The 24,147-nt window shown below is 38.6% G+C and overlaps 1 protein-coding gene across 3 annotated transcripts; it reads right to left on the bottom strand.

The window, feature by feature from the left end:
- Positions 1-4,918: 4,918 nt before the first annotated feature.
- On the bottom strand, positions 4,919-15,620 carry LOC121395642 (phospholipase A2 inhibitor subunit gamma B-like). Of its 3 annotated transcripts, none has more exons than XR_005962612.1 (6): positions 15,304-15,620; positions 11,829-11,907; positions 11,517-11,627; positions 9,081-9,343; positions 7,600-7,734; positions 4,919-5,579 (listed from the first exon to the last, which is right to left on the bottom strand). XR_005962612.1 is itself a non-coding variant. In XM_041569678.1 (5 exons), the coding sequence occupies exons 1-5, from the start codon at positions 15,353-15,355 to the stop codon at positions 5,395-5,397; spliced, it is 624 nt and encodes a 207-aa protein (XP_041425612.1). In that variant the 5' UTR covers positions 15,356-15,425; the 3' UTR covers positions 4,919-5,394. The 3 variants fall into 3 exon arrangements, 1 of the variants encoding a protein (XP_041425612.1); XR_005962611.1 differs by having other exon boundaries at positions 9,203-9,343; positions 15,304-15,421; XM_041569678.1 differs by lacking the exon at positions 11,829-11,907 and having other exon boundaries at positions 9,203-9,343; positions 15,304-15,425.
- Between the last annotated feature and the right edge of the window lie 8,527 nt (positions 15,621-24,147).

The raw sequence follows: 24,147 nt of genomic DNA on the forward strand, positions 1-24,147 counted from the left end.
CAGGGAGCTTTTAAGCCCCAGCCAACAAACATACACCTGTGAATAATTACCTTCCTTTGTGATGCATTTAAAATCAAGTCCCCCAGTAAAAAATGTGACTGAGTAATAAGACCATGATGCACTTCCCCTTAACTCAGGGGCTATAGTGACAAAGCAAGGAGCTTTTTAGCCCCAGCCAATTAACATACATCTGAAAGTGATTCCTTGTTTTAAAGGCTAAATGGAACCCATAGGCAATATTTGGCTAACATTTGTAAACAAAACACAGAAAAAAATCGCCAGCACGCGGTCTAACTCATGCTGTGGCATTGATCAGCTGCTATTAACACTATTGGGCCAGCGCTCGGCCTATCCCACATTCTGTGGTTGACCAGCTGCTATAAACAATAAAAAGACACAAAAATAGAGAAAAATTGCCAGCGTACGGTTTGCCTATACACTATTTGTGAGCATTATAAGTTTGTAACTATATCATACAGTATCTGCCACAGCTTCCAAATCAAAAATAGTTATACTACAAAATATTTACATGCTTGGTTCCTTATTTATATAGCTGAAATAACTTTCTACAAACCATTAAACTACAATTCACAATGCCAGATATCCAACCTCCTCTTTATTACTATACTTAACCCACTTCTACTTTGAAACATATTCTCATCCTGGACCTTTGACAAACATTCTTTGCTCTTGGGCTGTAGGCTCTAGTTCTGAATTGAGTCTATACTTCACAAATACTATAGGCTACTGCCTTTGGGCCTCTTCCCTCAAGTCCCAGACTATCTTGGGGTATCCAGTGGTACCTTACGGGATTGGTTGGTACAGATTTTATAAACAGCACAAAATAAGTCAATGAACAAAAGTGGGTGAATCCTCCATTCCAATTGGCTGCTTCAGGTGAATTGGGTTTCCAGACATTTAGCTGCATGGTGATTAGGCTGCAGCTGCACAGGGGTTGGCTCCCTAAGAAAAGGAGCTGGGTGTTTTTCAAAGAGAAAGAGAGAGAACCTTGGGTAAAAGCAAGAGCTGCTTTTCTGTGTGTTCTAACTGCAATGTAAGTGTGGAAAATGTATGTGCGCATTTTGCTTTGTAAAGGAATTGGGGCACAAGGCCCTTGTCCTGGGCTAGTAAGGGAAAGCCTCCTTGTATTAGTTAGAGCCGCACAGGCTTAGGATTTTTTTGTTTTTCTGTTCTGTTTTCGTTCTTATATATACAGTCCAGAGGTCTAACGCACACTGTCCAACCATCAATATGTTTTAAGCCATCTACCTGCGTGCTACCTCATACAGCTGTATTATCCAATGTCTAAAGGAAAGGTGCACACGAGGATTTTCAAAGTAGGGTTAAAAATCCATGTTTATTAAATACATTTAAAAGAACCGGCCAACGTTTCGGTCTGGCTCTAAGACCTTTATCAAGCCGTCTTGGATTGAGAAATGGGCCGCATATAGCCCAGTCGCAATAAGTTGAGGAACAAATAGACGGCACTTCTGGAGAAGATTTATTACTGCTGTATGTCCTGACGCGTTTCGGGAAATGATCCCTTAGTCATAGATAACAGTGCATACCAAACAGCCACATTTTATACAGAAAATGACAGTGACCCCTAGTGGGTACTCAATAAAAACATATTATTTTTTATTTAAATATCTTTAAAACGTCTTGCCTGGTAATACTGTTAAAAAAGTTAAAACCCAAACAAACTATAGACATATAAGTATACATAATGTGTCTCGGTCTAGTTCGGTTTAACGCTGATTAGAGGTAATGAAGTGGAGGAGGTGGGAGGGGGGAGAGGAAAAAGAAGGAGGAGGGGGAAAAAGGGGGTGGGGAAAAAGGGGGGGAAAAAAAAGGGGGGAAAAGAGAAGGGGGGGTTGGAAGAAAAGTGAGAAATGAACGACAAGTGGAGGTTAACACCTACTCTGCTTTAGGTATTATAAGGGTGACGAGTCTAATATAGATAACTGATGTCGTGTTTAAAATTGAGACCATTAGGAATTCTGGTATCTAATTTAAGAATCCAGAAGGCCTCTCTAAGATTTAATGCATGGATGACATCCCCTCCCCTATTAGGTATTTTTACTTTTTCAATTACCTTGACTTTTAGGTCCCTGATGCCACCCAGGGAGCATGTCTTAAAATGCCTCCCTACCTAAAGTGCATGGGGGAACCCCAGCTCTATGATGCATGCGCACTCACGTGGGGGGTGGGGGATGGTGCACGTGGATAGTGGGTGCTAGAACCAGAGGCCTCTGGGCGCACGAGAGAAATCAGGCACTGGAGAGGGGAAAAGGAGAGGTTTTTTTTGCTCGAGCACACATGCAGTTTGAGGGAGGGAGGTCAAGTGCACATCATGCACTCAGGCTCAGGCTAAATAAGTTATGCCACTGGTTCTGATATCAACACCCATGATTGCTCTGAGCTTCCTGCTCTAAGTCTCAGCACACTAATGTCATATTTGGGCTTTAGGAAGGGAATTACAACTGCTGTTTTACTTGAATGACATATAGACAGTATATATATCTTTCTAGTATAGATGTCTCAACAGGTACAGGACCACAAATTAATTTTGCATACTTAGAATTGCCTTCCAAGTTCATGCTCTCCAGCCACCATCTGTCTTTGTCATTAATCTATTTATTGCGTCTGACACACAGACAAGATGTTGTTAAACTTTTAGCATCCCATGCAATCCATTACTCTCACAGGTGGTATGTAACTGATATAAAGACTAGTCAATGGAAGGAAATGCAGTGCAGGAATAGATGAATTATCTCAGTAAGATAGATAGTTGCCTACTACTTCCTTAGTCCATAAAGCAGCAGCTGTCTGGGGAATGAAGATTGGTAAAGCACACACAGATGTACTGAATGAACAGCTACTTATTTAATTAAATACAGGTATGGGACCTATTATCCAAAATGCTCGGGACCTGGGGCTTTCTGGATAATGGGTCTTTCTGTAATTTGGATCTTCACACTTTGTCTACTAGAAAATCATGTAAACTTTAAATAAACTCAATAGGCTGGTTTTGCTTCCAATAATGATTAATTATAACTTAGTTATAATAACTTAGTGCAAGCTACTGTTTTATTACTATAGAAAAAAAGTTTTTAAAAATTTGAATTATTTCATTATTATTGAGTCTATGGGAGATGGCCTTTCCGTAATTCGGAACTTTCTGGATAACGGGTTTCCGGATAATAGATTCCATACCTGTACTGTGATACAGTACATGTGTAAGGACTCATAGGGCTTACCCAGTAGGGTTTCAGCTAGAAAGAGCAGTTCTGATTTCCCTGGAGGTGATCCAGGTCCACTAAAGGGTGTCACAGAGGTGAAATGGGATCCTGTTTACTCTGTCCACTGAGAGTCAGTGTGTGATATGCTCTGCAATTGTGTAGCTGTGACCTCCTCCACTCAATCATTGATACTACATGAGTCCTGGCTATCCTAATAAACAGTTGGTATTCATTCAAGAACTCCTGGGGGCAGATTTCTAAAGGGTGAAGTGGGCTTTTTTAGTGGAAATTTGCCAAAAAGACCATTCGCAGGGACATCTGCAATTTTCTATAAGTCGAAAAGGACAATTCACTAGTGAAAAAGCTCAGCTCTAGCTCATTTTCAAGCAGTTTCATCAGGCAGAGTTTCACTCAGTCGAATGATCGTTACTCGGCAAATGTATCAATTGTGAACTTTTTAATCTGTTACTTTTTACACCAGAGTCTGGTGTGCCAGTTTATACCATCCTCAACATTATTATGTCTGTGACATCATATCCTGTATGCCAAAAAAGTCATAAATAAAGACAAATCACAGGAGTTTAATTATATTTTAATGTTAGATTTTGTTTAACTGTTAAATGTATGTTTTTTAATCATTTGAGGGTCACACCACATTTGTTTTAGGATGGGCCCATGTATAGGACATTTTGTATTTATTTTGATTCCTTGGACACTTTTAATAATAAGTGACCACTTCAAGCAATTTCACCAACAATCACTAATAAAGACACATATAAGACCAGCGCCATATTTAAATTGACATAAGGCTAAGTATGTTAACGAATTTTCACTAGTAAGAAAATAACGCTAGTGAAAAATCACTTAGAAATGGTCGCTCTGACGAAGTTTCGCTAGCGATACTTTCCCAGCATTCATCTGTCTAGATGAAACTTCGCATAATGATAAATACATGTATTCACTGAGAAATAACGTCTGATGAAGTTGTGTGAAGTGTGGCAACGTTTCCCGAAGCGAAAATTCACCCTTTAGTAAATTTCCCCCGTGGTGTCCAGAAATCCTGTTTGTGCAGCTGAGAGGAACAGCAGTTTATATAAACAAGCTGCTGTGTAGCCATGGGGGCAGCCATTCAAGCACAGGATACACAGTAGATAACAGATAAGTACTACTATAGTTTATATAAACAAGCTGCTGTGTAGACATGGGGGCAGTCATTCAAGCACAGGATACACAGTAGATAACAGATAAGTACTACTATAGTTTATATAAACAATCTGCTGTGTAGCCATGGGGGCAGCCATTCAAGCACAGGATACACAGTAGATAGCAGATAAGTACTACTATAGTTTATATAAACAAGCTGCTGTGTAGCCATGGGGGCAGCAATTCAAGCACAGGATACACAGTAGATAACAGATAAGTACTACTATAGTTTATATAAACAAGCTGCTGTGTAGCCATGGGGGCAGCAATTCAAGCACAGGATACACAGTAGATAACAGATAAGTACTACTATAGTTTATATAAACAAGCTGCTGTGTAGCTATGGGACAGCCATTCAAGCACAGGATACACAGTAGATAACAGATAAGTATTACTATAGTTTATATAAACAAGCTGCTGTGTAGCCATGGGGGCAGCCATTCAAAGCTGAAAAAGGAGAAAAGGTGCAGGATACACAGCAGATAAGCTCAGTAGTATACAATGGGATTCTTTAAAATGTATCTGTCATCAACTGTGTATCCTGTGTAGCAGCAGAATATTATATTGTCATGCATTTAAAACACTTTACCCCATATGTAATAAAAGGCACTACGTTTGCCCAGGAGCAGTAGGCAATAGCAATCAATAGGATGCTTGCTTTTAAACAGGTGACCCATATAATGGCAGATATTAGACCAGAGGAAATATCAGAATTTTTTTCTTTTAAAAATGTACATGTATTTATTTGGAATTAATGGAGAGAAATCACATAGTTCATAATACTTAGGCTTTCCTTACTATTTCACATAGAAACCAACACATGGATTTGGACATGACAGGTTTCCTTTTATGTATATTAATATTTTGCATGTTATCTGATATGATAAAGCTGATATCATTTTGACATTATCATGCAGATTGCACTGATACAGGATACTTTTCCAAAATACTATTTGCATGAAAATAAGAAAAGCACACATAATGTCAGTAAATGAATTCTGTTTGAACTTATGGCACTGCCAGCACATTTTACTTTTTTGTCATTCAGGAATCCAGGAGCCATTGTACCTTCAAGGTAAGTATTACAAAGGTTGCTAGAAACACAGCCTCTGGCAGTTAAATCTTCATGTACATCTAAGGAAAAATAAAAAATGGTAGTTAATATTTTCCAAACCCTTGAATTATTCACTATTTATAATAACTATACCCTGTCTGCATGTATGCCTTACAAAACAATGTATGGTGCTATATAAATAAATAAATGCATACATACTGTACCTGTACAATGTTCAGCTTTGAAGAAGGAACAATTTGTAATCCTAGCCAATGTGTTTAAGGCATGGCTTGCAGTTGTGGCCATTTGAGGATTGTAAGCTCTAGGCCACCCTATGTTCCTTTCAGCCTTATAAGATATTTTGACATGATGTAGCTAAGCTTTAAGTTACTGAGCATAAAATCACACATCCTTCTTTGAAACAATTTAAAGGAATTGTTTGGTGTAAAAACTGGGTAAATAGATAGGCTGAGCAAAATAAAAAAAATATTTCTCATATAGATAGTTAGACAAAAATATAATAAAGGCTGGAGTGCCTGGATGTCTAACATAACAGAACACTACTTCCTGCTTTTCAGCTCTCTTGGTTTCCACTGTAACTGTGCTTTCCATAGGCAGTAACCAATCAGTGACTTGAGGGGGGGCCACATGGCTCATAACTGTTGCTTTTGAATATGAGCTGAATGCTGAGGATTAATTACAAACTCACTGAACTGTTATGTCTCATGTGGCTCCCCTTATAGTCACTGACTGTTTTTTATTTTGCACAACCTAGCTATTTACCCAGTTTTTATTTTTATACTGAACTGTTCCTTTACAGTGATACCTCCTTTCTGTCAAAAGTATTTCTCTCTAGCTTCAGACGCAAGACTGAAACTACAAAGGCCTCAGCACATTAGGACGAGATCCCCCAAACACAAACCCACCCAAGGGGATATTCCTAACAGGATACATACTCAAACCCTAGATAACAAGGTTTGCTTCCTAGCACTGCCTGCCCTACTACCCGACCCACCTAGAGCACTATTCTACACACCGATTATTATCAGGTCTTGGCTACAGACTGAATCAACCAAGGACAGGCACCAAAGGCTCCTAGAGCCCTAGAGGCATTCTGAAATCAATCCTCTCTTGAAGGGGCTGGGCCTTCCCGTCAGAGCGCCCTAGGCAGCCGGCAAGATTCCGCCGCCCGTGTGCGCGCATGTACGTGCGCTTGGAGCTATTCGCACAGGCACGTGTTTGGAAGTGCGCTCTCGCAACTGTGTGCATGCGCTAGAGCGCACACACAGCATATCAAGGCATGTAACGAAGGGGAATGGCATGGGAGGGAGTGACGGAGGAAATGCTAGAGGGGAGGAGAGGAGAGAGATGGGGGCTAGAGCAGCAGGGGAGGAAAGTGCCTGAACTAGCGGGTAGGCAGAAAATGTTTGAGAAGGTACCTGCCCCAGCGCCCCCACATCTTTGCGCCCTAGGCAGGTACCTCTTCTGCCTACCCCAAGTTCTGGCCCTGCTCTCTAGTCTAAATAAGCCGTCCTCCTTAATGTTTTTTCTCCTCTCTGGAATGTTGTAGACTAATAACTTGACAGATATATAAGTACAAGCTATGCTTTATACTGTTTTATATGTTAAAAACTTAATAAAAAATTTAAGTTACAAAAAAAAAAAGTATTTCTCTCTGTACCTTATGAGCTGTATCAAAATCCTGGTGATCCTGGTGCAACTGGAGTCATACCAAATTTGCACATACTGTAGTAAACCTGCACTGCGCTACTCAACCAAACTTTGGAAACTTTAAGCCCAGTTTCCCAGCACTGAACAAGTCTGTACTTTATCCCCATGTTTGATTCCAGTGTAATATCATCAAGAAAAAAATGACATAATTATCTCTATATGTAAGATAACAGCAAGATGCCTGACATGGTGCTGGGAATCAGCATTTTTATTGGTCAGTTATTTTGCATTTATAATGAAGGTTGTTGGTGGAATTTCTTGCATCTATATTAAAGTTTTGTGGCAATGTCTATAGAAAGCTAGGGGGCGCTGTAGAACATGTTATGGTTGTACTTTGTTACAGTGTTTTACAAATATTTTTTACTATACCATAACTGATTGTGTGTAATGTGAAGACTGAGAAACAGCTATCCTCTTTTCCTGTGCACTGGATAGTTTTGGCTGGCTCACACTCACTGGAAAATTCGGTAGAACAGGACGGGCAGAATAATCCATTGCCTTCATCTAAAATAAAAATGAAAATATTAGGAAATAGTGTTCAAATATCTTCTAAACAATAGGAAAGTTGATTATTTAAAAAATCTGTTTTTTCTATATAATCATTTTATAGCTGCCATTTATACTGTTAATAGCATATAAAGCCATTCACGTAGTTAAAGGGGTAGTAAACCCTGCTGCACTGCACTGATCAACCAAACTTTGCTACTATAATATATAACATACAGTATAATGAAGGTTAAGACATGCAGGGAGCTGTAGTCCAGCAACATCAGAGTTGTATTCTTAAAACAATATTGATTAATAAAATGTTTCCCCAAATCTCCACGGCCAGTGACCCCTTTAAAAGGAAAGAAATCCCCAGTACTGAACAAGTCTGTCCTTTATTTCCCTGTTTGATGCCCCAAGATAATACCATCAACACCTTGCCTCCATGAGGTCTCTGACCCCATGCTGGTTTTACTAAACAGATTATGCTAACTGGAGTAAGATTCCAGGGTATATAACCAGAAATATTTTTGTACAGGGCATTCTGAATTAAGAAAGTCAGTCAAAAGACTAGCGAAACGTCTTCAAGGAAAAAGAAAATACAGCAAGTGCAGTTGAGTTGACTTATTATTATAGATATTCCATGACCCGGATGAATGAGAACCTCAGACAGTCTTTGAAAGCTTTTCTTATTGAGACAGAAGCAAATTTAAATTAGCACTGGTGGAGAGTGGAAAGCAGTTCTGTATAAGGGGCCGATTCACTAACTTCGAGTGAAGGATTCGAAGTAAAAAAAACTTCGAATTTCGAAGTATTTTTTGGGCTACTTCGACCATCGAATGGGCTACTTCGACTTTCGACTACGACTATGACTTCGAATCGAAGGATTCGAACTAAAAATCGTTCGACTATTCGACCATTCGATAGTCGAAGTACTGTCTCTTTAAAAAAAACTTCGACCCCCTAGTTCTCCATCTAAAAGCTACCGAACTCAATGTTAGCCTATGGAGAAGGTCCCATAGGCTTGGCTAACTTTTTTTGATCGAAGGATATTCCTTCGATCGTTGGATTTAAATCCTTCGAATCGTTCGATTCGAAGGATTTAATCGTTCGATCAAAGGAATAATCCTTCGATCGTACGATCGCACTATTTGCGCTAAATCCTTCGACTTCGATATTCGAAGTCCAAGGATTTCAATTCCCAGTCGAATATCGAGGGTTAATTAACCCTCGATATTCGACCCTTAGTGAATCAGCCCCTAAATGTCTATATATAGCCTAAAATTGCTTGAGTTTTGCCAAACGTACATTCAATTGGTGTATGCCACCTCACATACAGGAGCATGAATGCAATGTAAACTCACCAGTAGTGCTGCTATGAACTACAAAAAACAACTTGTATGCATTTATTTAATCATGAATCACGTTTTCTCAGACTATTGTTCTTTATTAAGCTGTACTTCTTTTATTGATCATGATTTGTTACTTGTTGGAGAAGGGTCACAATTTTCTGTGCTGCAGCAGGAAGAAGAATGTTTAATCTTTATCCCGTTAAAGAAGCTTAACGACTGATTGCACATAGACGTCGGAGCACATTTTCTTTCAATCAACAAAGGGTAATTTGTTTCTAAAACATAAAAGAGATACATATCAGGATAGAAAAGCAATTGCTAAAGCTTTATAAATACACCGTTTATTTTACACTGCTTTGTACACAGCTTTTTTTGGTGTAAAGAGATATTTATAGAGATATATATATATATTTCTATAGAGCTTTGGGCTAGTACAAAACACATGGCCAAACATTTGTAGCCATATTATTTTTTAGACTTTTTTTCCTTTTAAAAGAGAAGGAAAATCTTTTTACACTTGGGGGTGCCAAACGTAAGGCACCCCCAAGTGATTGTATTGACTTACCTGAAACCCCGGGCTGGTGCTCCTATCAGCAGAAAACTGCCCGGGGTTATACCAGTGAGCACCAAGGAGCGATCTTCTTCCGTCTTCTTCTTTCTTCAAATTTCCCGGGGCAGACGAATGCGCAGTAGAATAAAATAGACAACTTTTTAGTTAAAGTTCAGCTTTTCTCTCTACTGCGTATGCGCAGCCACACGAAGAAAGAGGATCGATCGGTGTGATCACTGGTATAACCCTGGGCCGGTGCAGTTTTCTGCTGATAGGAGCCCCGGGTTTCAGGTAAGTCAATAAAATCACTTGGGGTGCCTAACATTTGACACCCCCAAGTGCAAGAACACTTTTCTTCTCCTTTAAGATGAATTTGCAGTTTAATTGGAGTAAAATGTTCATTTACACCAAAAAAATCATTAATCAAAATCAAAGTTTTTCTGATTTCTGAATTTTTCTGTATATTTTAATAAAAAAAAGTCCAAGCAAACTAGAATCCATGTTTGGACCTTATTTACTACTAAAAAAGAAAGATTTAATCGGATTGGGGACAAACATGAAAATATCAAGTGGAAAACCGAATCATACGTCTTTTCCTTGTTCTATTTTTTTTCCGCGGTTTTTGTCTAAAAACTCCAGTGCAGACCTCAGAAACTTCCAAATAGGACAGGGACCTCTCCCATTAACATATACAACCTTGGAAGGTCTGAGATTCTGGATTTTTGATTTCAGGCTTTTTCCATCCTCTGGGTATAATACATCTTGAGAAATTAAAGATTTTTTTCCCACTAAAAATTCAGATTTTATAGTAAAAAAAAACTTGAATACATTTAAAAAAAAAAAAAATATTATTTAACATCAATAAGCTAAGAGCAAAGCATGATTAACAATTTAAATTCTGTGTTTATGAAACTGATGATAAAATTTTAATTATGCCCAAAAACGTGCAATAACTTGAAACTGGCATAAGTTGTACTCTAGATTTATATATGGAAATTAGATGTTCATTAAAGTGTCTTTCTAAAATTACAATTTTACTCCAAAGTATACAAAACCATTGTATTCATGAAACGGATTAAAGGAATTGTTCAGTATAACAATAAAAACTGGGTAAATAGACTGTACAAAATAAAAAATTTTTTCAATATAGTTAGTTAGTAGGGATGCACCGAATCCACTTTTTTGGATTCGGCCGAACCCCCGAATCCTTTGTGAAAGATTCAGCCGAATACCGAACCGAATCCGAACCCTAATTTGCATATGCAAATTAGGGGTGGGAAGGGGAAAACATTTTTACTTCCTTAATAAATAAAAAATTGGGTGAAGACTGCGCTGTTACACAAGAAGTTTCTACGGGGAGAGCAGCACCAAAAATAGTGGATCCACACTTCCACTTTCGGTAATAATATTTTTACTTCCTTGTTTTCTGACAAAAAGTCACACAATTTCCCTCCCCGCCCCTAATTTGTATATGCAAATTAGGATTCGGTTCGGCCAGGGAGAAGGATTCTCCCTGGCCAGGAATCCTGGATTCGGTGCATCCCTATTAGTTAGCCATCCAGTCACTCCAGCCTTTATACATTCAATTTTTGGCTAACTAACTATATTTTCTATTTTGCACAGCCTATCTATTTACCCAGTTTTTATTTTTACACTAAAAAATAAATACCGTCATTAGTGATGAGCAAAAAATTTTTGCCACGTTTTGCCACAAAAATGACGCCAATAGGAATTGTCACGCATCAAAGAATTTTGATGACCAATGACTTTAATGCATGTCGGCGAATTTTGTCATTTGTCGAATTTTCAACAACGTGAAACGGGTCAGATTCACCCGTCACTACCAGTGATATCTTAAAGTCTTAGAAATGGCAGGGATACTCTTATGTGCTACATACCCTTTTGAAGAAAGCCTGAAAAACAGATGTAATTTTCTGGGCATTTCACAAGCCGTCCTAAACATCGATTAAACTTATCTGTGTTGCACTGGTAGCAGGTCAAACAATATCCTGAATGAATACAGTAAAATATTAGTTCAAATACACTAAATTCTGGCTTTACCTAAAAAGAAACGTTTTCCCCTTTTCTAACAAGGGTGTGACAATGTAAATTCACAGCCTGGTCACATGTTTCATCCCTCCAAGTATCAGAGATACCAATTATATCATCATTTTCAGCACATGAAATTAACTCCAGCTCTCCTAATTTACCTGACAAGCTCTGTTCTTTTGCTAGCAGACAGAGGTTACTACAATGGGATTGATGAGTCACCTGTCACAGCTATATAGACTGTAATGAAAAAAACAAAATGGTTCTATGTTCACTGAAGAATGTAATTAACCAGGCAACTTTGTAATAGCTTATGAATAAAAATTATACCAAAATCTGTTATTGATATCATTTTTATTCATACTGGCGAGGGAAGAGGCCAGCACCAATACCTCAATCCCCATATTAATGTTTTTGTAAAAAAACTTTGTAATAGCTTGCAGTGATATAATATATGATCTTACCTGTCCGAAACAGAAGAGCAAAGGAAAAAGCCAAAGCAAAGAATTTGGGTATGCGGTTTTATACTAATTTTGGGCGTATAATCATAATATGTAGGGATGGGCGAATTTGACCCGATTCGTTTTGCCTAAAATTCGCGAAATGTCGCTGATGGGTGTCAAAAAAATGTTGTCGCGCGGCGAAATTTTTTTTTGACGCACGTCTTTTTATTTTGATGTAGGACGCCTTACAAGTTTATGGGCGTAATTTTTTCACCGAAACAATTCGCCCATCCCTAATAATATGGAGTGGAGAATAAAGGGTGGAGCACAAAATGGAATTGAAAATAAAAAAATGATTTCCCTGTTCTTAATTGAACTTTGACCTAATCAGTAGATGCCTCCTTTTACAAAAACTGTAAATGAAAAACTATTGCAAAAATGAAAATATAATATGAACTTCATCATACTGAAACTTATAATCAACTAAAAAGATTCTGCTCAGCAGGGACAAAGATATGAAATGTATCATCTAAATGTATCAATCTAGAACAGTTCAGCTGCTTAAAAGGAGAACACTTTACACTTCAATATTAGAAAAATATAAGAAAAACGACCTTCTCTGTTTAAAGGGGACCCATCACCCAAAAAAATTATTAAAAATCCTATTTTATCACATTAGTCAAGCAAAATGAACTTTAATTACACTTTATAAATTATTTGAATCCTGTTTAATTCAGTCTGGGAATTCAAAATGATAGCAAGCAGGCAGGAGCCATTTTGTGGATGCTGTTTTTAAAGGAAAACTATACCCCCAAAATGAACACTTAAGCAACAGATAGTTCATATCATATTAAGTGGCATATTAAAGAATCTTACCAAACTGGAATATATATTTAAGTAAATATTGCCCTTTTACATCTCTTGCCTTGAGCCACCATTTCGTGACTCTATCTGTGCTGTCTCAGAGATCACCTGACCAGAAATACTTCAATTCTAACTGTAACAGGAAGAAGTGTGGAAGCAAAAGACACAACTCTATCTGTTAATTGGCTCATGTGACCTAACGTATGGTTTGTTTGTGAGTACAGTGAATCCTACGATCCCAGGAGGCGGCCCTTATTTTTTAAAATGGCAATTTTCTATTTATGATTACCCAATGGCACATACTACTAGAAAAGTATATTATTATGAAAATGGTTTGTTTACATGAAGCAGGATTTTACACATGAGCTGTTTTATGCAATATCTTTTTATAGAGACCTACATTATTTGGGGGGTATAGTTTTCCTTTAAGGAAAGCCTTGTATCATCTCAGAATCTTGTTTGTGCACCAGAATGGGGGACCTGATGTTCATCCCCATGTACTGGCTACACAATTAAATGGTGAAGAGAACGGGGGAATGTGGGGAGAGCAGTGACATCTGGAAAGTGCTGAATGGAAAGTGAAAGTAATTGCCTAAGGCATAGAGGAGGGGCAGACAATATTTGATTGACAGCTGAGATGTTTAAATGAGCTCAACAGCTATGAATTCTTTAATAAAAAATAGAAATAGTTTTTTATGTTTAATTTGAAAAGGACTTTTATTGTACAGAGTTTTGTGTCTCCGTGACAGGTGCACTTTAAATGACCAGTAGCCTATGACTAAGGCTAAAATCCATACTTGTACTTCAAATAAAGACCATTTTTACTACAACTGCCTGAAGGATTGCTCTTTGGGTGCCTACCCTACAAACAACAGGGTGATGTCTGCTCCCTTTTGCTGAAGGCTTGGAGCAGAGCACCTGGGCCTCCTTATTTACGTGGCGAGTCTCTCTAAAAAGAAATGTTTTGGTGATTATATAAAAGTATTTGCCCAATGCTGTAACATTGGCTTCTCGTCCCCATGTTCCTCTATGAGGAGGCTGCCATATTTGTAGTATCAGCAGTAATCTGTTAGCATTAGAATCTGTAACTGAGAAGGGACAGTCAGGTTGGCAAAGCAGTCAGGTTTAGTAACTTCAACTAACAAGTAGGGCTGATAACAAAATCAACCCTATCAGCTGAAAATGGTCAACATGATGTATAGGTAACTTTTAATGGAAATTAATATTTTGAATAGTGGTTATATAGGGGCAGATTCACTAAGGGTCGAATTTCGAAGTAAAAAATACTTCGAAATTCGACCCTCAAATTGAAATCCTTCGACTTCGAATATCGAAGTCGAAGGATTTAGCGCTAAACGTTCGTTCGATCGATCGAAGGATTTTTCGTTCGATCGAACGATTAAATCCTTCGAATCGAACGATTCGAAGGATTTTAATCCAACGATCGAAGGAAAATCCTTCGATCAAAAAAAGTTTAGCAAGCCTATGGGGACCTTCCCCATAGGCTAACATTGACTTCGGTAGGTTTTATCTGCCGAAGTAGGGGGTCGAAGTTTTTTTTAAAGGGAAAGTACTTCGACTATCGAATGGTCGAATAGTCAAACGATTTTTCGTTCGAATCGTTCGAATCGAAGTCGAAGGTCGTAGTCGAAGGTCGAAGTAGCCCATTCGATGGTTGAAGTACCCAAAAAATACTTCGAAATTCGTAGTATTTTTCATTCGAATCCTTCACTCGAGCTTAGTGAATCGGCCCCTTAGTGTCAGTATCACTAGAAAATCATGTAAACATTAAATAAACCCAATAGGCTGGTTTTGTTTCCAATAAGGATTAATTATATCTTAGTTGGGATCAAGTACAAACTACTGTTTTATTATTACACAGAAAAAGGAAATCGTTTTTTAACATTTAAATTATTTCATTAAAATTTAATCTATGGGAGACATTTTTTCCATAATGTCTGATGTTCCTGAATAACAGGGTTCCAGATAACAGATCCCATACCTGTACTGATGTAATGCAACAGTCTAGCCATACATTGGGTTAGATTCAATTTGATGGGAAAAGTGTATCTCCTACTTCAAATTGATGTTTCCCATAGAGCCTGATGCAACTCATTAAGAAAACCACATTTCACTGCTTATCACATCAAACCTCTATTAAAGTGTGTGGGGGAAAACGGGAACTGAATTAGGAGAAAAGTTTACTCCCCTCAAACTGAATCTCATACATTCTTCTATAAGTTAGAAATCATAAAATAAAATGTTTTCATGGAGCTGAATCTGGCCCATTGTATGTATTAAAGTTGTAACAGTTAATATATGGACTTACCTGTGTGAAGTAGAACAGCAAAGACACAAACCAAAGTAAATACTCTTGTCATACTGAAGGGAATTGTGATACGCTTCTATACCATAAGTACAAGGAAGCTGTTTGTTAGAAAGTATTTGGGTTCAGGGTTTAAATAGTCTACAATACATGGCAGAAATGTTGTGAGTAATAATTATCATATAATATGAGGTGGAGAATGAAAGGGTGGAACACAATATGTACAAACATTCTTTGTTTCCTTGTTCTTATTTAGAACCTTGGCCTGATCAGATAACTAAGGAACGTATGAGAGGCCACACGGAGATACAAAACTTTTAGTAAAAGACAGAGGAGCTGATTTATCCAATATTGAACTGAGGAATTCAAATGTTACAATGTGTATTAGTCTCAGTAAGATGTTGTTGATGTATGTGGAAAATATGGGGCACATTCACTAAAGGGCGAAGTGGCTGTCGCTAGCGACAATTTGCCAGAAATCTCATCCAGAGATCATCAGTTTTACTGAACGTTTCACCTCAGACCTGGCAAACTGATAAAACGAACCTACATCCTCCTCAATCTTCTGTCACTTACATCATGTCCTGTATGTCGACAATGCATTAAAGTTGTAAAAAACACTGGTCATCTAATTTTTCTTTTTTTTAGATTGCCTTTAAAAGTCTTAACTATTAAAGATTTATTTGTGAATTTTTCAAAACTGATTTGCCGGGCATGCCACATTTGTTTAAGGGTGGGCTCATGTCTAGGAGGATGTCCTCTGTCTTTATTATGGCTCATGGACATGTGTTTGAAAAAGTTGCCACTTCAAGCATTTGCACCAACAATACTATTAAAGGAACAGTAAGACCAAAAAATGTAAGTGTTTTAAAGTAATGAAAATATCATGTACTGTTGCCCTGCACTGGTAAAACTGAGCTGTTTGCTTCAGAAACACTATTATAGTTCATATAAACAAGGTGCTGTGGAGCAATGGCGGAAATTGAAAAACGGCTATATGGCACAGGTTAAATAGTGGATAACAGATAACACCATTAGACACACAGAGCTTATTTGCTATCTGCTGTGTAACCTGAGCCTTTTCTCCTTTGAATGGCTGCCCCCATGGCTACACAGCAGCTTGTTTATATAAACTATAGTAGTACTTTTCTGTTATCTACTGTGTATCCTGTGCTTGAATGGCTGCCCCCATTGCTAGACAGCAGCTTATTTATATAAACAATAGTAGTGTTGCTTAAGCAAACACAGCAGTTTTACCAGTGCAGGGCAACACTGCATTATATTTTCATTACATTTTTATTTTTCAAAGTTACTGTTCCTTTAAAGATGTCCATATGACTTTTACTGTAGGTACCCGCCCTATTCAAATTAACCTAAGTATAAGAGTGCTAGCAAGTTTCGCTAGGCTGAAATGAACACTAGCAAAAATTTGCTATTCGCCTAGCCAAAGTAACGCTAGCAAATATTTGCCAGCTTTTGGCTGCTGAGACACGACTTCACATTTTACTGAAGTTATATTCTTATGGATGATGTGATGCTTTTGTTATTTAGTAGTATGTGGTTCACCTTCGGCGTAAGGCACCACTAGACCTGCAAACTTTCACAAATCCTAGATATGACTCTGGAGAACCAATTGCTTTTCAGTGATTAATTTATTCAAAGCTGCACAACATGTTTCGGGCCTAGTGGCTTTTCGTGAGGTGATTGTACAAATACTGTGGGTAACCCAAATCCCTTTTAAAACCAACAAAAACAAACAAGTGTGTCCATTCCCATGTGGCTAGACACATTCACATACATTGTAACAAAATTCTCTTACAGAACACTGCCATCTACTGGCCTGCTCCGATGTTGTACCAAAAAATTCAGTAATGTTATACATTCAGTATTTATTATACAGTATAAATTACAACTGTCTCCTACCTTCCAAGTAAAAAGTCCAAGTTGTATTATAAACAAGCTGAAAAGACAAAAGATTGTATTACAAAAAACACGTAAAGCTTTTGGCATCATTTAAGCCTAATGGTTCAAGTGTATTCAGGTCATCAATCCATTTAGCTTCCTGTTGGAGTAACAGTCTCTTCCTACCCCACCCCTACTTGGAGAAGGGACCTCTTCCAACACTTGCAATCTCAAGATAGCACTTGTCAGGAGCTTCCTGGGATTGAACTCTGAACTATATACTCACAAACTCCTGCATTATTTCATTGAGCCACTGGAGACCTTTGGAATCTGATTCTACTGGTATGAGTAAAGACTATCTACCTTATACGTTTGCTCACCTCCTCCTCCTCCTCTTTGCTCTACCAGGTGTTGGTAATTTGTCAATTAAGGGGCTTTATAAGCCTGTTGCTAATGATACCCCGGTGCTTGATCATTGAAGCTCCCAAGCTAGATCCAGCATACTCCTTGTTCCTGTGACTCCTTGATCCTGTGACTCCTGTGCCTGATTCCTGCCTTGCTTCCTGTCCTTGTCCTGCCTGGTTCTCTGTTCCCTGCTTCCATTAACTATTGGATCTCCTGGTATTTGACCTCGACCTGTCTCTTCGACCATTCTCTGCCTTCTTCCTGACCTCGGCCAGATTACCGGACTCTCCAAGTTTGCCGCCAGTTCTGACCTTTTGCCTATTCTTTGGATCACTCTTGCCTCTGACCACTGACCTGGTAATAAGACTTCTGTTTTTCTTGTAAATAACCAGTTGTGTTGCCTGCACGTAACTTTAATAAATCTTTCCACGCTATAACATGTTTCCTGTGTATCAGCACCTCAAATACCCGCTGTTTCCATATTACACAGCACCTAGGCTCTTACCTGTAAGCCACTCACCTGTGGCCAAGCCTGACAGCGCTATTTTGTTTGTTTTCAAAAAAAAATTTCCCACGGAAGTGTGTTTTTATTACATTAGGCTTGTAATTAGTTATAGACCTTTTTTGCTCATTTATCCTTATTAATACTTTTCTGGAAGTTTGGCCCACATACATCTTACAAAAATCCAAAAATTTTCAAGAGAAGCACAAATCTTAATGTATCATTAGGATAAGCTTACCGCTTTCCCAGTTGGGTCCGGGTGCACATGCCCCAGACCTTCAGCATAGGGGAGTATTTCACAACAAATCACATTAGGAAGGCACCAATCCAAACGAAAGTAGATTCCAAGAGCCAGAAAAGTATATATAAAATATGAAACTTTATTTTACATCACATCTAAAAAGGAATAACGCCTGACGCGTTTCGTGTCACACAGGGACACTTAATCATATGCTAATTTTCTTACAATTCAGACACAATATTTAAAGGATAAAGAGCCAATAGAAAAACACTTAGGCGGAGTTAACAAAAATAGCCTAAAGCATAGTGATCTCTAGTGGCCACTTTGTAGAACACAAAAAATCTATTTAATTAAAAATAGTATAAGGTTACAAAAAGTATAAAAAATTCACAAGTATCTCCAACTATTCAGATGCAAGATGTAAAATTGTTTAAATATGATCAATATAATCAATATGATATTATAAATAGACTGCAATACATACATCCATAAATACATAAATAAATAAATAAAGGGTTTCGTTAGATAAAGCAAGAGATATCAAATTCTGAGTTTAACCCGTTAGGTTGTCTAGTAGCTAGGTAAAAGATCCATTTTGCTTCTTTTTTTAACACTTCCTCCTCGACTATTTGGGATTATTTTATCTATACATATTGATTATATTGATCATATTTAAACAATTTTACATCTTGTGTATGTTCTACACAAGATGTCCCTGTGTGACACGAAACGCTTCAGGCGTTATTCCTTTTTAGATGTGATGTGAAATAAAGTTTCATATTTTATATATACTTTTCTGGCTCTTGGAATCTACTTTCGTTTGGATGTTCCGGATTGGTGCCTGCCTAATGTGATTTGTTGCCACATGGGCATTTAAGACCATATATGACATACTCTGTATTAGATATGACATATTGCTTCACTTTTATTTTGTTACCCCGTAATGGATTGGTTATGTGTTCACCCTTAATGATGGAATTGCAGCATCCACAGTTAAGGCATGGGAAGGTGCCTACCTTGGGAGTACCTAGGAATCTTATGGTTTTCTGTTTGCATCTCAGGTCAGACTTGACTAGTCTGTCAACTTAATTCCTACCCCGTCTGTATAAGAAAATAGGGAGGTCCTTGCAGTACTTCCCCAGAGAGGGGTCTTTCTGTACTATAGGCCAATAGTGGCAAATAAGATTTTGCATTGTTTTACTATTCGGGCCATAAGTGGATGCAAGTGTTTCTTTTTAACTGGCTGTTTTGTGAAGAAAAGATTCCCTTTTAATTTTAAGTACCTCATCATGTACTTGAATTAGCATGTCTTTCGTAGCCTCTTGCTACAAACCTCTCAATTAGCCCATTAGCACTATTGAGGTATTTCAGGTCATCAGAAGCTATCCTCCTTATCCTGAGAAATTGTCCCTTAGGTATACCTTTTAGGGTGCTGGGTGTATGAAAACTTGTCCATGTTCAATAATGGGTTTGCTATATAAATCAGTAGTCAGGGAATTACCTTCTTAAATTACATTCATAATGTACCATTTTTGCATTATATTCAGCAGTAAATGTAACGGTTGGATGTTGTGTATTGATGTAATCAATGAATTCACCCCCCACATGTGTCAGATCTTGTAGTTTACACAAAAAGTCTGTGGTATCTTTTAGACATTCAGGGATTGTCTTAACTATGTCTTGAAGGTATGAATCATGAAGAAAAAATAGTCAGCAAACAAGAAACGGATCCGCACACACGCTATGATCAGCAGTTGGGGGGACACCCCTCTTTATTATATCACCTCGTGATCACGAGGTGATATAATAAAGAGGGGTGTCCCCCCAACTGCTGATCATAGCGTGTGTGCGGATCCGTTTCTTGTTTGCTGTTGCTAAGGGACCTGGCCGGGGTCGACGGAGAAACCAGCACCACCAACGCAGTGAGAGGAAAGGCGAGTGTGCGGTAGGAACATATATTACAGAAAAAATAGTCAGGACACGGATTCTTAATTTCTTTTCCTGATGGTTCACGTTCTGCAACGGCCACTTCCCATTGACCAACCATGTAGTGTAGAAAATGAACAGCACCATCAACTTTAAAGTAGTTTAAAAAGCCTTTATTTGTGCTCTTGTGGGCATCCCCGCGACGTTTCAGGCCATGTGGCCTTAAGCTTGATAAAAGGCCACATGGCCTGAAACGTCGCGGGGATGCCCACAAGAGCACAAATAAAGGCTTTTTAAACTACTTTAAAGTTGATGGTGCTGTTCATTTTCTACACTTGAAGGTATGAATCTACATATTGTGATAGTGGCTGTAATACTGACCCCATCCTCGATAAAATAGGTCTCCCGGGTGGGTTAACAAGACTTTTATGGACCTTTTGGACTTTTATGGGAGTAAGTATAGCACAGGCGTACTGGGATGTGTGGTAATTAGAAAATTTCTATTGTTTTTTGTTATAATGCCAGATTCAAAAGCTCCCAATATTACTTGTTTGTTGATCTGCCAGCATTTTCCTGAATTAGCATAGTGGTAATGATTTTGGGCTGTCCGAAGTGGCATGGAGCGTGGTGAAGCGGTTGCTGGTGAAAATTCACCCTTTAGTGAACTTGCCCCTAAGTCTTGTGTTTGTAACCCTGTATAGTGCTCAAGAAGAACAAGCAGCAGCACCAAACACTATCACTCATACTAATTCTTGCATAAATTAAATGTCCACAGTAGCGTAATGTCCATTTAGCATTCAGTGCAAAAGCATCAACTCCTATCCTTTCCATCTGGAATTACACAATAAAACAATAATTTTGCATACAGACTTAAGAGTGATTTAGGTTTTTTTTAGATTTGTTCCTAAATAGGGTTGCCAACTTTTTGTCATTGGTTCATGGTGACACCACAGAGTGGGGACTATGGTGGCACTATGGCATAGTGATTAGTGATTGGCTGATCGCTATGTCAATCAAGGCTGTTTGGGTCAAAACTGGCCAGGAGGCAACACTGATCTTAAACCTGACCTCAGAGAGGCTCACAGTTTAAAATGCCTAAGAGCTTGGTAAATGTAGCAGAAACAGGAAAATGATTAGAATTGGAGGCAAACTCCAGCTCTAAGCAGAGCTATGAAAATCAGGCAGTAGATTAAATGGAGTCTATGCAAATCAGTAAATGAAAAGTGTTCTGTGTACATAATATAGACTGTAGGTATTATTACTTCATCTGTTCTGGAACAAGCAAAATAATTTAAATGACACTCTGATCCACCTGGAATGATTTTCCATCAAAAAAATATACAAAATTTAAGGGCATTTTATGACCACAGTAATTTGCAAATGCAATTGTGGCTGAAATATTATGTGCTTTTTTATTAACCAAAATACTCTGCTTTTTAAGACATGCCTAAAGAAAGCGGGGAGCAAAAACAACTAGTTTTACAATAAGAAGTTAAAAAGTTTCATCATAAACTCTGATAAATTATTTCCACTTTTATGACTGATACAGGGGATTCTCCAAGCTGAAGGATCTTATGCAATATCAGGGTGTTAAGTGCAGTAAGTACTTCTGGACTGGGGTGTCTTGGGGGCACATTTTTGCAAAAGAAAAAAACTGTTGGCTCATTTATCATTTATGACTACAAGTGTGGTGCTCTAAAATGGGTGCACGGTTGTGAGTGTGTCAGTATGTGTCATTAAATGGCCTTGACCCCGTACACACTTCACTTCTGCATACTTCGGTGAGTGCTCATGAGTCTGCCCTCATATTGACACTAGGGTACCCCCAAAATTATCACCTTCCTGGATTTGAAAGTAGTTCCAGGGTTCCCTGCAAAACATAAGTGCTTGTTCACAAATCCGGAAGTGACGTTTGCACAGTGACCCTTGGAAACAATACTTCTCGGTGCAATTGCAAGATCTGGACACCACAATTGCAGGTTTTAATTCCCCATTCTTCATTTATTAGATTATCTCATAAATTACACTAGAGTCAGCACTTGTCAAGCAATTTCAGTTTTAGCCTGGGGGGGGCAATTTTTGGGGCTTGAGCACATTGTTTTGATTAATTCAGTAATCCACCCAAGACAACACTCTGTGACATTGCCCTTAGGCAGGGCCGTGACTAGGGGTAGGCAGAAGAGGCATGTGCCTAAGTTGCAAAGGTAGAGGGGCACCAGGCACATACCTTTTCTGATGCCTTCCCCTAGATCAGACTCTTGTGCTCCCCAACTGCAGCAGCAACTCTGTGTACTCTTCTGCGCATGCAAGCTTCCTCAGCACATGCGCTCTTCTGCGCATGTTTATTCATGCTCTTTAGCACATATGCATGCGCACTTGTTTGCTCATGTGCACGAGGGGGAGTGGAATAGTCAGCCAGGTTGCCTAGGGTAACAATAAGTACAGGGGTGATCTTAATTGGCTAGGAATGTGTAATTTTTAAAAAAAATTGCCTATATGCATAACCATATCCTTTGGTAACCAACATATGGGGGAATGTAATAAAAGTTGCAAAGAGAAAAAAATGAGCACAGATAAGAATAAAAAGTTTAATTTCGCAATGTAATACTCTTCCTTAAACTGTTATTACATTGTGAATTTTAATTGCCCACTTTTAAGAAGTGCTTGAAGGTGTCATAATCTTTTGGAGCAAACATAACAACTTTTTCAGTAAGAAGTTTGATTACATTCACTGCGCACTGGCGCTAACTACAAAATTTACAAACCTTCTTCCACTGTCGGATTTGGTCGCTAAACAGTTCCAGGATTCGCAAAAGCTATATTAAATTTGCACAAAGGCAAATTTGTTTGCACAGAGGCATGACTTTTCGCATTGCGAATATTTCTTCCGTTACCGACTTTTATAACATATCCCCAATAATGTGCAATAGTTTTTTATTCATGTTTCATCCAACATGAACAAAGTGCTATTGGGCTATATTCTGTTTGTTTCTGTCTCTTTGAATAACAACCAATGCAACCAAATGTCCCAGACCTCTTTACTTTGCTTTTAGTTTGAGCAGATAGTTCCTCCAAATTGTGAGCGCATTTACATTGCTAAGCTATTATTTAATAGAAGGAAGTATGGTGGTCTTCCACTTGTTTGGGATTAGAATCTTAGCTGGTATCTCTCTAGAGCGGAGTTGGGTGTCAGTTTTCCATTGCCTGACTCCATAAATAGGAAAGCATGGGCGAAACAAGTATATCAGGTTTCAGTATTTGTAAACACACCTGTAGTATCTGCTGCCAACAGGGCCGCCATCAGGGGGGGACAGGGGGGAGTGTTGTACCGGGCCCGAAGGTTTTAAGACTGGAGGGGGGCCTGGCCGTGCTGCCTGGATAGCTGGCGGCGCTGTCACTGAGCTGGAGACTACGGAAGGAAGAGTGGGCAGGAGCCTGTATCTTCTAACTGCTCTGATTTGTCAATGAATTGTTAGTCCCGGTTAAGCCACATGGTGATTGGATGGGTGGAATTTGAACCTCCCCTCCAGCTTATCCAATCACATTACAAAATTACCGGGACTTAGATTTCACTGGCAAATCAGAGCACAGGAAAGCTAAAGACACAGACACCGGAGTTTCCCCAAACTTTGCAGCTGAAGTAAGCCCTGGCCACCAATTTTTATATAACCTGTAGGGACCCTGCCACCATCTTTTTTTATATTACTTGTTGGGGCCCTGGCCACCAATTTTAATATATAATATATGGGGGCCCTGTCCACCTTTTATTAATGTAACCTGTAGGGGCCCTGGCCACTTATTTTCTATGTAACTTGTAGGGGCCCTGACCACCAATTTTTTTATATAACTTGTAGGTGCCTTGCCCAGGAAT

This window comes from Xenopus laevis, chromosome 7L (assembly GCF_017654675.1).
Source record: "Xenopus laevis strain J_2021 chromosome 7L, Xenopus_laevis_v10.1, whole genome shotgun sequence".
Classification (NCBI taxonomy): Eukaryota; Metazoa; Chordata; class Amphibia; order Anura; family Pipidae; genus Xenopus; species Xenopus laevis.